This window comes from Ziziphus jujuba, chromosome 5 (genome assembly GCF_031755915.1).
Source record: "Ziziphus jujuba cultivar Dongzao chromosome 5, ASM3175591v1".
In the NCBI taxonomy this organism is placed as follows: domain Eukaryota; kingdom Viridiplantae; phylum Streptophyta; class Magnoliopsida; order Rosales; family Rhamnaceae; genus Ziziphus; species Ziziphus jujuba.
Genome location: NC_083383.1, coordinates 28227959 through 28242265, shown reverse-complemented (window position 1 = coordinate 28242265; position 14307 = coordinate 28227959). Strand labels below are relative to the sequence as shown.

At 30.8% G+C, this 14307-nt stretch overlaps 1 protein-coding gene across 3 annotated transcripts; it reads left to right on the top strand.

Moving 5' to 3' along the window:
• The first annotated feature begins 6720 nt into the window (after nt 1-6720).
• LOC125423073 (uncharacterized) lies at nt 6721-14274 on the top strand. Of its 3 annotated transcripts, XM_048476307.2 has the most exons (11): nt 6721-7046; nt 7139-7177; nt 8020-8111; nt 9098-9347; nt 9535-9654; nt 9727-9802; nt 10262-10470; nt 10641-10749; nt 11473-11565; nt 12623-12783; nt 13499-14274. In XM_048476307.2, the coding sequence occupies exons 1-11, from the start codon at nt 6879-6881 to the stop codon at nt 14039-14041; spliced, it is 1860 nt and encodes a 619-aa protein (XP_048332264.2). In that variant the 5' UTR covers nt 6721-6878; the 3' UTR covers nt 14042-14274. The 3 variants fall into 3 exon arrangements, with proteins under 3 accessions (XP_048332264.2, XP_048332266.2, XP_048332265.2); XM_048476309.2 differs by lacking the exon at nt 9535-9654; XM_048476308.2 differs by lacking the exon at nt 11473-11565.
• The last annotated feature ends 33 nt before the right edge of the window (nt 14275-14307 follow it).

Sequence of the window (14307 nt, the reverse complement as noted above, 5' to 3'; positions counted from 1 at the left end):
CCTAGTGAGGATGTTGGACCCAAGGTGGGTGGATTGTGATGACCAGTATGGGCAGGTACGAGACATTGGCAAGCTATTTGTTGTCCAATCCCACATTATTCGGGTGTAAATCAGGAGATTATTCAAATGTAATAATAGTCATTCTTATAACACTGAAGCCTTTTCAGAGTGGTTGGTTCAGGATTCTAAAAAATTTTGAAGTTAAGCTTGCTTGGGTGAGAACAATACTAGGATGAATGGTCTCTTGGGAAGTTCTGATTAAAAAAATCCCATACTGATCTCTACCATGATGAATCAAATCAAATGATTTTTATCCTAAAGTTAAGCATGCTCGGATGAAAACAATATTAGAATGGGTGATCTCATGGAAAGTTCTGAATAAAAAAATCCCATATTGATCTCTACCATGACGAGTCACTAGCGATTACTCCCAATTCAAAGCATTCCAAATCCCAATCAGGTCTAGCGGGAGCTTACTGAGGATTTGATCCGTTTAATATAAATGAAATTAAGTAGACGCAACTATGCCTATGAACTCGACGGTGGTTAAATTAGAGACAATATCAACAAAGTGACAGGTCTGCCAATAAAAATGAAATATTACAATAATGTTTGGGCGGTTAGGTGTTTATATTCGTATTAATTTACCAAAAATAAAAAATAAAAAATTTCACGTTATACCGGAAAAGTGGGTTTTTGATTTTCATACATTGTCAAAGTCATATGATGTGGTTCATTTTTTAAGATTCAAAGATGATAATTTGTTTACTTAAAACTCCCAAGAATCCACTGTTTTCTAAGTCACAGCATGAATTTCCAAACAAGTTACCAACAAAAGCTAAAACTAGAGGTCGGAGTAAAATATCTTTTATAACTGTTTAAAAAGTTTAAAAGTTAAAAATGTTTTGGGATATCCAAATCCAAAAATGTATCATCAAAAATATCCTCTTCCTGTAAGTTGGATTTGGCATGAATACCATCTTTTGGAGGGACATCAATAATGCTTTTTTCTTCACCAGCTTTCTCTTCTGGAGTTGTCTCAACTTTAGCCTGCGCTTCAGCCTCTGCCTCAGCCTCCTCCTTATCCTCCTCAACTTTGACCTCAACTCTTCTATTTTCATTTCCTTTCAAATATCAAATTCCAAAAATAAAAAACAATATAGGACAATTAAATTTTTCAAAGACATTTAACATGTATGCATTGTTAAGATGATAAAAATATAATGAAAATCTATCTCCTGTCAACTTAATCTTATCCTCAACTTCAATATCCATTTCAATCTCGACCCCAAAATTTTCCTCTTATTGTTTCCTTCATAAATCAAATTCCACACATAAAAATAAAAAATAAAAAAATAATAAAAACCACTGTTCTGTAATTTTAAGGCAAACAAATACAGATAAATTCACAAATACTCCCCTTTTAATTATTGCAATAGTACAAATTAAGCTTGTACTGAGCAACAGTATATCAGTTTACGCTAAATTAATGACAATGATTTTAACTTATATTAGTAGTTTTTTTTTTTCTTTTCTTTTTTGTTTTTTTTCCCTCTTACCTTCTCGCTATAGCCACATTTTACAAACACATTCTTGCATATAGGTGATAATCAAGTGGAAACATATAAACAAACAATACAAATAAAATTAAAAGTAGGTTCCATGTACTTTTTATAAATGCATAATGTAACTATGCATATGTAATGTAACCATATATATATATATATATATATGTATATAGACATGCATTTTTATGTGTGCATATGTAATTACCTTGTGTTGACACATTTGGCATTAGACATGCATTTTTGTGTGTGCAAATGTAATAACCTTGTGTTGACACATTTGGCATAGGATGAAGACAGCTATTGAGAAAATTATTGTAGGCATCTCCAAGAAAGTCTTCAACAGATTCAAATTCATTGCAGTCATCGGCGCATGAAGAAGATGTTTCTTCTTCTAAATCTGTTAACATTATCAAAACTGTCAGCTAAACAACGTTTTTAAGTTTACGCTGTAAATTAATGACGATAATTTTAACTTGTTTTAGTAAATTTTTTTTTCTTTCATATTTTTCTCATATCTATATATATATATATATATATACATTGCTATAGTCACATTTTACAAACACATTCTTGGATATAGGTGTCATGTACGTTTATATACAAGCATTATTTAACTATGCACATGCAAACATATATATATATATATATATAGATATAGATATTCACACGTGTTTGTGCATGTGCATATTACCTTGTGCTGAATCATTTGTCATGAGATGAGGACAGCTGTTGAGGAGGTTATTGTATGCATCTCTTAGAAAATCTTCAGTAGATTCAAATTTATTGCAGTCATCGTCATAAGAGAAAGATGTATCTTCCTCTAAATCGTTAATGTTATCAAAACTCTTAGTTGACATCTCTGGTGGAGTTTGTATTGATGGTTTCATATTATCTTCTTCCTGCATATGTGTGTGTGTGTATATATATATATATATATATTATAACACAAAATTATATATATAGGTCAAGTGATGAATTGTATGTATGTATATTGCAATCTAGGATATATAAAATAATAATAAAGCTTCAATTAAAATATTCTTAACTTTATAAGTTGAAGATAAATGGTTCAATAATTTAACGTGTTTATATTTAATAAGTATTAATATGTCACATCAAATTCAAAAATTCTAGATGATTGAATTTATTTAATTATTTTAAACTTAAAAAGTCAAAGATATTTTTATTGATAATAATTGTATAATTTTTAAGTATTATAGAATTAATGACTCACCATATTATTGATTCTCAAATTTGCTTCATATTTCTTTTCACGCTTCGGAAGCACACCTCTTCAAAATTTTTTACCTCAACCTTAGAGCAGCACTCCACTTTCAATGTCTTATGGTAATAGTACTGTACAATCCCCCGTCATGACAATTTAATTTAGATAAATAGGCATAATATTTTACGATTGAAATTTAATCAAAAGTAAACAACATGAAAGACCAGAGATTATTCTAATTGATAAAATCAACTCTGTTTTAAACTAGATTAGGACAACAACTTTTTCGAGGAAATTAAACATAAAAGTATATAAATAAAATGAATAATGCTGAATAAAATTACTTAGGTGAGTTTAAATAGAAATTAAAATTAATTACCCTGTCAAATTTTCCACTTATGCGTTGTCTGGTCTCAATAATCCATCAGTTTTGTCAACTTCAACATTTTCAAACGCAGGTGCATGCCTTTTCCTCTTCCCTTGATCGGGATTTTTTGCTACCTGCATGGTCTACAAACATGCATAAATATAAATATATATGTTGCATATACCCATAAACATGTATGAGATATCACATGTATTTATTTATTTATTATTATTATTATTATTATTTTACCTCAGCAGTAAAAGTGTCAATTCTTTTATTAGTTTGGTCTTGTTAATGGTACTTTTTTCTTGTGAAAAATCAAATGATGTTAAATGAACTATATAATAATAGTAATAGTAAAAAATTGTCATTTTATGGTAAGAATAAAAATTATGTCTTGGATATAATTTAGACCTATAGTTGTGGAATTATAATTTACAACATGACTGCATAGACATGTTGTAATTTGTCACTAAACATAATTAGTAATAAAAAAAATTGCTCTTTATGGTTTTGGGGAGAGAGGGGCACAATTTTTTTAATTTAACCTAGCGGTTCAACAAATCTTTGTACAAAAATGCTAGCTAAACTAATCTTTTAGTCTCATAGCTAGACTTGCTAATATATCCTATTAGAACATAATTTAATGATTAAATTAAGGGTGTATAATATTATACCACACGGTATTAAATAACTATCTTGAAAGAAAATTCTGTACCCAACCTTTTATGTTAGGAATAGGAACATATTGTAAAAATGAAAAACAAAATTTCATGTCATACAAACTAACCAATTGAAATTAATTATTATAAAGATGTGCTTAACACATGGAGAATTGTACCTAGAGAATTGCACCTTCTTCTTCACTTTATTAAGGACTGAATCAGCAGGTAGGCTATAAGATATTGGCGTTGCATCAATTACTTCATCGTCATCATTTTCTTCTTTAGCTGTTGGAGGTGTCATTGCTTCATCAACCTTTGTCATTTCCATTGAGTGTTGCTCTTCTAACTGAAGATAACATAATAATAAAACTTTTTTGAAAAGAAAAAATTAATTTATCTCAAGTTTAATTGAAAAATAAAAAAATTTATTTCATGATCATCTTATTATTATTATTATTATTATTTTTTGAAATAAAACCCAACAAGAGAAGGAACATCAAACATTTTAAATAAAATATTAATTAGGTTCAAGGTTTAAAATTTCAATATCAGTGGAAGTATTGTAGGTTTAAAATATAAAAATTTCTATAAAAATATCGGAAAGTATTGAATATCGATAAAAATTCACAAAAAATTATGAAAATTTATTTTAAAAAATCAATTTTTTTGTTTAATCTTTAGCATTAGCTTATTTGAACAATCAATTATCAAATTGATTATAAAAATTACAAAAATATTGAATAGATATTATATTTCTCTTAATCAATTTAATTTATAGTAAACAGTAACGATTATAAATAAACTGTTATTGATAAAAATATGTCCAAAAAAAAGTATATATTTGATAAACTGTATATTAGTTAAGATAAAACAATTATTACAATTATATTATATTTCATAAATATTATTGTAATATTTATAAAACTCTTAGATAATTGAAAATTATTAGTATATTTCTCGTTTTTATTTTGAAATGTAAAATGTAAACAGTAATTATTAAAAGATATATCTTCTTAATAATTTTTCATGTAATTATTAATATGTCAATCACAAAAATCTTGTATTAAATATAGTTATCCTTGATGTTTAGTATAATCTATTATATTATCTTTTTATTTTTATTTAAATGCTATCAATTTAATTTTAGATAATATTTTATTTTCATGTTATTATTTTATGTTATTATTTTTTATTTTTATATAATTAATTATTAATTTGTAATTATAGGATTCTAATGAATCCATCTTATACAAATGTATAATAAATATATATATATATATATATATATATATATTTTATCATTGAATAGAACTTATTAAGGTTATTGAATTAAATTTATTTTATTTTATTTATATCATTAAATACTTAAAAAATAATTAAAAAATTAAAAAAAACTATTACTAAAGTTAACATGGTAAAATAATTTATTAAACATCAATAATATTTTTAAGTTTTAAAAAAAAATTTGTAGATATTTTCAAAATCTTCATAATTTTTTTTTTTTTGAAATTTACAGAGAAAGGTGAAGTATTATTAATAAGAGAAAAAGAACAAAAATGAACAGTAGAGATCAAATACTAAATAATAATCTTGTCCCAAAATTAAATGGGTTGTATATTTTATAAAAGAAATTATTTTCTAGAAAATTATTCTTTATAACACCATTTTTTTTTCTTCTTCTTCCTTTTTTTTTTTTTTTCCTTGCAATATATGTTTTATAACACTATGAATGCATGGTAACATGTCTACTACAAGAAAAACATTATTTAGAAGAGGCAAAAACGGTTGTTAATTTCTATTTACAAGAGACATTGGTATCTTGTACATATGAATGCCTTGTAAAAAGTCTAAATTTCTTACAATGTGCAAAATCTCTTGTAAAAATCCAAAATTCAAGTTGTTATAATTATATTACAAGCATATGTGTATGTATTTATAATTACAAAACATGCATTGTATGTGGACTTTAATTGATGAAGTACCCAACATTTAGAAAGTATACTCATAAATTGTGATTAATTTTAGGACTTTTTATTTCATCAAAAAAAATAATAATAATAATTAAGACTGCGTACTAGGAATGGAAGTATATAACAATCTAGAAAAGAAATTTTTATACGAGACCTTATGTTAGGAATAAATTGTAAAAATGAAAAGCTTATGAATGTAAAATTTCATACTATATTTAACACAGAGAATTATACCTTTTTGTTCTTCTTTTCACTGACGACTGAATCAGCTGGTAGGCAATAAGACATCGGCATTGCGTCAATTACTTCATCATCATCATCATCATCATCATCATTTTCTGCTTTAGCTGCTGGAGGTGTGATTGTGGGTTAAAAAAAGAAGAGAAATTATGAGGAATTATTATAAATGATAAAAAAAATTTAATTTTAAAGTGTATATTCACTCATGATCATCATCAATCAATTGATACCATTGTCATATAGATGAGAGAGAGATAAGAGAGTACACATAGAAAAGGGGAATGAGAAAGAGTAATAAGATCATGATAGAGGATTGACAAAAGTTAAGACAGTAGAAATAGAAAGTAGAGAAATGACGATGCAAGAATAAAATAAACCATAAATTAAGTGTGGAATTTATATAATATTAAGTAATTTTATTGGGAAACTGTTTTATTTCATTTTCGATGGGTGTATATGTTTAATGTTACCAAATTTAATACAACCAAAAAAAAAAAAAAAAAAAAAAAAAAAAAAAAAGAAAGAAAGAAACATTGTTTGGGGACAATTGACTATTTGATTCTTGGGCAAAGGGTAAAAAAAATATAGTAGTTCGTGGTAAAATGTAATTAAGCTTTTGTTATATTTTATGTTCTTATATCATAAGGACGAAGTATATATGGGCTTAACCAAGGAGCCCAAAGTGGCCCACAAAAATAGATCAATCAATCTTATTATCGGCCCGCTTCTCTCCTTCTCTCTGAAGCTGCTCCTGCAAGACGAAGACGACGCCATAACTCTTCTTCTTCGCTGCGTGTGTTTTGCGGTGGTTTAGAGAGAGAGAGAGAGAGAGAGAGAGAGAGAATGGAGGACATAGAGGATTTGTTGGTTGGAAGTAATGGTGGAGCTCCTCCTGGTTTTCGCTTGCCAGTCACTTCAGTTGGACTGAAGCCGAAGAAGAACAAGAGCAAACCTGTTGTTCTCAATGATTTTGACAATAATAACCTCTCCTCCAAAATTCCTGGCACTCAGGTTTCTCTCCCTTTCTCACTGTTTCATTTTCCCGAGACAAGACTTTTTTTCCTTATTTATTTATTTTTTGGTTTGTTTGATATTTTTTGCAGACGATTTATATCAAGACTTTTGGATGCTCACACAATCAGGCAAGTTCTTTAAGCTTGCTATGTACGGAAATTCATCGTTTGTTTACTATTGAATGCTATACTCATATGTGATTTATATTCATTATGTTCTAGGAAGATTTTCAATATTAGTTTGCATTTTTAATTAAAACTTGTCTGATTTTCACAAATCGTTAAATTTTCGATTCAAATATTTGTGTTCATGAAGTTGTTAAATTTCGAAAGAATTAAGTGTTAGTTTTATGTAAATTCCTCACATACTTTTGTTATACATGTATATTTTGACAAAGCAATTCATTAGAATATAGGTGTAGTGTGCAATAAATTTATTATATATATCATTTTTTTTTTTTTTTTTCTGTAAGGTATCATTCAAGTAATAAAATTAGAAAATGAAAAAATATTATATGTTCTGTGCTTGTTTAATATTTTCCGCCATACTTTCTTGAGTTTACTGTGACATAATTATTAAATATTTGCCGCCATGGTTTCTAGGGTTTACTGTAACGTAATCAATAAATAATAGACTTCCAAAATGATTGAGATGTCATTCCAATCTCAAAGAGCAAAAATGTATGAATTTTCGAGCTGGTATTGTTGATTTATGTGGTTATAATAATTGGTTAGCTTAATATTGTAATAGTAATGAGAAAATCCTAACTTCAATCTGATAATAGTTCCCAACTAAGGCCTGAGCCTTTTTATGTTTGAGCTAAGTTCAGTGGTTTTCCAAATGGCTCATAAGCCATCTGTTAAAGCTTTCTATGTAAATAAGATCCAGCATGTTTCTTATTCTTTTACCGAGCTTTGCTGTGTCGGTTTCTCAATTAAATTAAAGTTTGTCTCCACTACACTTTTGTCAGAGTGATAGTGAATACATGGCTGGTCAGCTTTCAACATTTGGTTATTCATTAAGTGACAATCCTGAGGAAGCAGATCTGTGGCTCATAAACACGTAAGTAATTGTCTCTTTTCTAAGTTAATTGTTTTCAGATACTTGGCTCATAAGCAACTGTAAATCAAAAAAATCTCGGTCGGTTTTCCTACTAATCATTTAGCAATATTTCAATATTTGGGGCATCATCATCAGTCATTTGTCTTAGTTGTTTGACATGATTTTCATATAAGTTTTCCTTCTCTATTTGACGAGTGAGCAGACTATGAGTCTATGGGTTATTCTAGTTATGACGAAGTTATTTCTGGTTGACGAGATAACTGGTGTTGGTCAGTTGTCATTGATCTCTGATATGATGATAATTTGATATACTTGCATGGTAATTTTCTACCCCAGCGCTATTTCTCCTATTGCATTATACTTCACTGTTTATACTCCGTGTAAAATCATTTAGAATAATGGAAGTATAAGTCCACTAGCATTTGGATTGTCTCAACAAAGTTATTGACTTGCAAGATGCAAAAGCTGTGCATCAAAGATTCAAAAGACCCCATTAATTATTTTCCTAATTTTTCATGCTATCAGACCTTTATGGAAAATTTCAAGAATTATGGATTGCAGGAAAAAAGTTTCTAAGGCTGGAAAGATGGGCTAAGCTTCTCATTTTGAATGTTTGAGCCAAAGTATTTGAATTAGGGTCTTCCACTACTTGTTAATTGGGAATCCTCCTCAAAATCTCCTTAAAGCGCCCTGTATTCCTACCTATTGCTGATTGGTATACTTTAAGATTTTAGGAATGCAGGAGCACTTATCAAAGTAGCAAAATGATTGGAGAATTCATCAGATTGTCGAAAATTGGCTCTTCTTTTCTGATTGGATGCATCTGCGTTTATAAGAAGTGCCAAATGTTCTTTCTAAAGTTTTTCCATCTTTATGCCATCATGTTTGCATATGTACATATATATTAGTTGATAGTTCCTGTGTTCTAAGTTAAATTCTCTTTCACTTTGAATTATCAGTTTATTGATTCATATTACCTGATGCAGCTGTACGGTTAAATCACCAAGTCAGTCTGCAATGGACACTTTAATATCAAAATGCAAAATTGCAAGAAAGCCACTGGTGGTGGCTGGTTGTGTGCCTCAAGGAAGTCGAGATCTGAAAGAACTAGAAGGGGTCAGTATAGTTGGAGTCCAGCAAATTGACCGTGTGGTTGAAGTTGTTGAAGAGACTCTAAAAGGTCATGAAGTTCGCCTTTTGAACCGCAGGACATTACCTGCACTTGACCTCCCAAAGGTGCTTTTTATATATTTCTGTTGCATCAAAATTCAAGATTTTTTTTTTTTTTTTTTTGGGTTTTTGGCTTTATTTACCACGTTGTTCTCTTCTTTGCACATATTTTTCATTTCTTCCACTTGAACAAAAATTCTCATAAATTGTCATGTAGTCTATAGATGGAATATAAATTGAATTCTCCCTGCAGGTGAGAAAGAACAAGTTTGTTGAGATTCTTCCAATCAATGTTGGTTGTCTAGGTGCCTGCACTTATTGCAAAACTAAGCATGCTCGTGGGCACTTAGGGAGTTATACTATTGATAGCCTTGTAAGTGGTTGGACGTCAGTTTTTGTTATTTTGCTAAATTTGGTTTGAATCTCATTGAAATTCACGCTGCAGGTAGGGCGTGTAAGAACTGTCATAGCTGATGGGGTAAAGGAAATATGGCTGAGTAGTGAAGATACTGGAGCATATGGTAACTTTATATGATCTGCCAAAATTAAATTCTTGACACTTGAAATTAAAAGATTTTTTTTCTAAGTTCTTTTGTTAATATTATAAGTTCTTTTGTTAAAATAATATTCACATAAACAATGCCAAAAAAAAGTTACTATAATTTACATTTTTATGGGAAGTTGTGCTTTTTTTCTTGGATAAATTTTGGTTGAGTTTTAGTGAATGTGAAATGATCTTAGCCAAGCATAACAATATCAGCATCGTTGGAAATTTCAAGTTTGAAATTAAAAGTCTAACATAATCACATAGCTCAGGCATTTACTTCATTTTAAAAGCCTTAGCTTTAAGCCCAACACCAGTTCATTAGAGCCTTCACAAGTAAACAGTCGAGTTCATGTTCAACCTCTGTGCACTATCGCCATGTTACTTTGTTGCTTTTATACGAGTTGAATATTGATGATGCCCTTAACCCTTGTAGGCCGTGACATTGGGGTCAACCTTCCTACATTGTTGAATGCCATTGTTGCAGAACTTCCCTCTGATAAAAGCACAATGCTTCGTATAGGGATGACAAATCCTCCCTATATTCTAGAGCACTTGAAAGAGATTGCAGATGTGTTGTGCCACCCATGTGTATACTCGTTTTTGCATGTACCTGTACAGTCTGGGAGTGACAGGGTCTTGAGTGTAAGTACATCGGATAAGCTTTCATGTCCACAAAATTGCTAAATTTCCTATTTCTGTTGATTTTGATTTTATGTTAACATATAAATTTATCAATGTCTTGTGTTAGAGGTAGAGACTTCTAATTCCTATGGTGTTGATGCTTCTTATTCCAATGGCTATTATTGTCTCAGGCAATGAATCGAGAATATTCTGTTGGCGAGTTCAGGACAGTTGTAGATACCTTGACTGAGCTTGTTCCAGGGATGCAGATTGCAACCGATATAATATGTGGATTTCCTGGTACTAGTGTTCCACATGATGACTTGTAATAATCTCTTATTGATTTCAAGTTTTATGTCCAATTTTTGTCTTTTAAATTAAGAGTAAAATAAATTAAACTGCTGCTAATGCCATTTAAATGGTTAATTGATGTATTTTTTTGGGTGAATATGGTTAATTGATGTGTGTATTCAACAAAAAGCTGCAATTTACATTGTAGCAGTTTCAAGTCAAAACTAGAAAGTTGCAAAACTTTGTGACACTTCAGAACAATTAAAGGATATATAACTATTGAAATGGTATAATTGTTTTGTATCTTTTATTCAAGAGAGTATGAAATGGCACGAACGCTGATAATGTACGAAATCATGATTTCATATAAGTAGTTAAGCGAGTAGGGAATTAGTTTGATGCATTCTAGACGTTTTTTGGAATGACCTCATAGTACATGCTGGAAAGCCCAAATACTTTGGACTCTCCTCCATATGGTATCATACTTTTATATGATGTCCCACTGCAGCCATTTCTTATATAGATTTGAATGTAATGAAACATTATTGCTCTTCTTCTTGAATTTTCATTCCTTTTCCCCATAACGGCCTTGCCCTCTTTATCTTCTTTTTATCCTTTTTTCTTTTGTTTTCTGAAATGTTCAATTTTTATTTGCATGTACTGATTCTAACAGCATTAACAGTTTAAGGAATAAATTTCTTGGAATTGACACTCGATAGATGGGGTTTTCAGGTGAAACAGATGAAGATTTTGCTGAAACTGTTAACCTCATTAAGGATTACAAGTTCCCTCAAGTTCATATATCACAATTCTATCCTCGACCAGGCAAGTTCATTATAAATGTATAACTAAAATGCTTTGTAAAAGTAGTGTCTTTTTAAGCAAGCCAAGTAAAAAGTAAGCGATGCAAGTTGCTGAAGTAACTTCTATAGACCTAAGTGCCACAAAATTTTTGTTGTTACTTGTTCTAATGCCCATATAATATAGGATATCCCCAAAAACAATTAAGAAGGCTGCATATCGATTAGGTCCCAACCAAGGGTTCAGAATTGAAGGTTTTTGTTTAGAAGGATACTTTCTAGCTTTGGAGGGCAAAACGAACTGGATTAAATTTTTTCGGAATTCAATGCTGCTGGCTAATTATGTGTTTGTTTGGGACTTTTAGAGAGAGATTTTCATAGGTTGATGGTGTCCAAAATGTTTGCTTATGAATAGAAAGCAAACATGGTGTGAAGGAACAATGTTGATATAATATAAGACTTCTAATAAACAAATATAACTCTAAAGTAATCAATCCCAAATATTAGACCAACCTCAAAAAGCAAATTTAGTTACCATACTTACAGCTTGTCTTCTGCTTCACTGAATTTCTGCCTATGAGAGGTGATACCATGGTTGCATTGAAGTTTCCAACTTGATCCTTGATCATACTCTCTAAGTCCTGAAAGCTTGAACTAATAGGTAGTGGACCCAATCACATATATAAAGTAGAATGATTTAGCATGCTTAAAACAGTTTTGCTGAAAAGTAGGCATGTCGAGTAAATAAGACCGCCTTCAAATTGTGCTTCCTCTCCCCGACTTATTTAACCTCATATGCACAGGGATGATCTTTCCCAGTGCTCAAGTGTTGGATTGATTTTTTTTTTTTTTTTTTTTTAATTCTACTGTCTCATAATGTTTACACATGTTAAGAGTGTCAAACTGCACACATACATTTAATTAAAGATCAAATCTATTTTGGTGATAAGAAGCAATATTATCAGGATAGTATCTATTTTAACAATGTGGAGTGAGTTAGATGTCATGCTGTCGTATGGAAATTAAGTAGGGTTAAACAAAATTCAAAACTCTTGCTTGATTCAGGTTCTTTCTAAATTTAGGGACACCTGCTGCAAGAATGAAAAAAGTTCCTAGTACTGTGGTGAAGAAACGTAGCCGTGAGCTGACTTCTGTTTTTGAAGCATTCACACCTTATAATGGAATGGAGGGCAGAGTGGAAAGAATTTGGATAACTGAAATTGCCACTGACCGTGTTCACTTGGTAAGTTTTTGTACACGTTTGCAAATTAATACTTATTGTGCTGTTGTCTATCATCCATCACCTTTTCTGCTCACTATTTTGAAAAATAAAGCTCGTTATTTTGAAAAATAAAGCTCGTAGTAGTTAATGTTTAGATTCCATGTTGATGTCCATATTCTTTTAATTGTTGTATGGCCAGGAGTTGTTCTACAGACATATTTAAGTGAGGGACTACTCCCCATTGAAACTAGTTATATTTTGGAAAACAATTTGAAAAAAAAAAAAAAATAGAAGGCAATAACCTATGTATCATGTCAGAATGAACAATTATTTGGGGCCTTTTACCCAATTTGCAATATATTGCGTGAAGAATTATACACGGTCTCTGGACGCTGTGTTTGATGATAAAATAATTAACAATACTGTTATTCAGATTTTTTATATTTCTTGCAATTTCCATTAGGAAGCATCTTTGGACTTGGATTGACATTTGCTGGAGCAACTTGCTTATTTTCTCAAGTTCAAGGATGACGGACGAGCTGCAAGTTTTTCATTTCAATATTTGTTTTAATCTTAATTTCGGAAAATACACGAGTTCTAATTAATTGGTGTTGTAACTAGCACTTAAGCGTCCCCCTAGAGTTTGCCTGTCTTTTTCAAGTATCTTGAAGATATCATATGCCAATAAATGTTGATATATCATCTTTTATAACTTGATGTCCCTTCTTTGCACTAGGTTGGCCATACCAAGGGATATGTGCAGGTGCTCGTGGTTGCACCAGAGAGTATGTTGGGAACTTCAGCTATGGTGAGAATAACATCTGTGGGAAGGTGGTCAGTCTTTGGAGAAGTGTTAGAGACTATCCAGCTCACACATAACCACACTGCTCAAAGCAAGGGAATGTCAACTGAGAACGAGTGCAGTCCCTGCACAAACACTTGTGGGGGTTGTGTCTCTTCAGAAGAGCCAGAATATTGTGCTTGTGGACCTGAAAGCTGTGGACAAACCACTCCGGAAGAAAATGTTGTATCATTGAATCGGCCAGAAGATCGTAACAGCAGAAATTTGATTGGATGGTTGCTTAGGAAGCGAAAGAACCATGTGCAGAAAAAGGAAATTGAAAATGCATCCAAATCCACGAACAAGCAAGAGTTGACCAAAGGAAGCGTGGATAGATGGGGAATTGTTGATAGGGTTCTCCTGGGTGGAGTGCTTATGAGCTTCCTGACAATTATAGCTCTATTAGTGCATCTTGGCTTTAGGACTGCAACTAATTGAAAGATGTTGGTCTTTACTTCCAATTTTTGTCAATTATTTTCGATTCAAGAGTTCCATATGCAAAATGCATTTCCCTTTCAACGCGGAATTTTTAATATCATTGTAACAACGGATTATCTTGTTGTGTACGGGTTGGTAATTCTGTATTTTTGAATAGTAGAGCTTCTTTTGGGTTTGCTGTCGAAAGCTTGATGTAATCTTTTAGTGGTCAAAGCTCCTTGAGGTTGGCTTAATGTGTTGAATTCTTTATTGTTTCTGATAGCTAA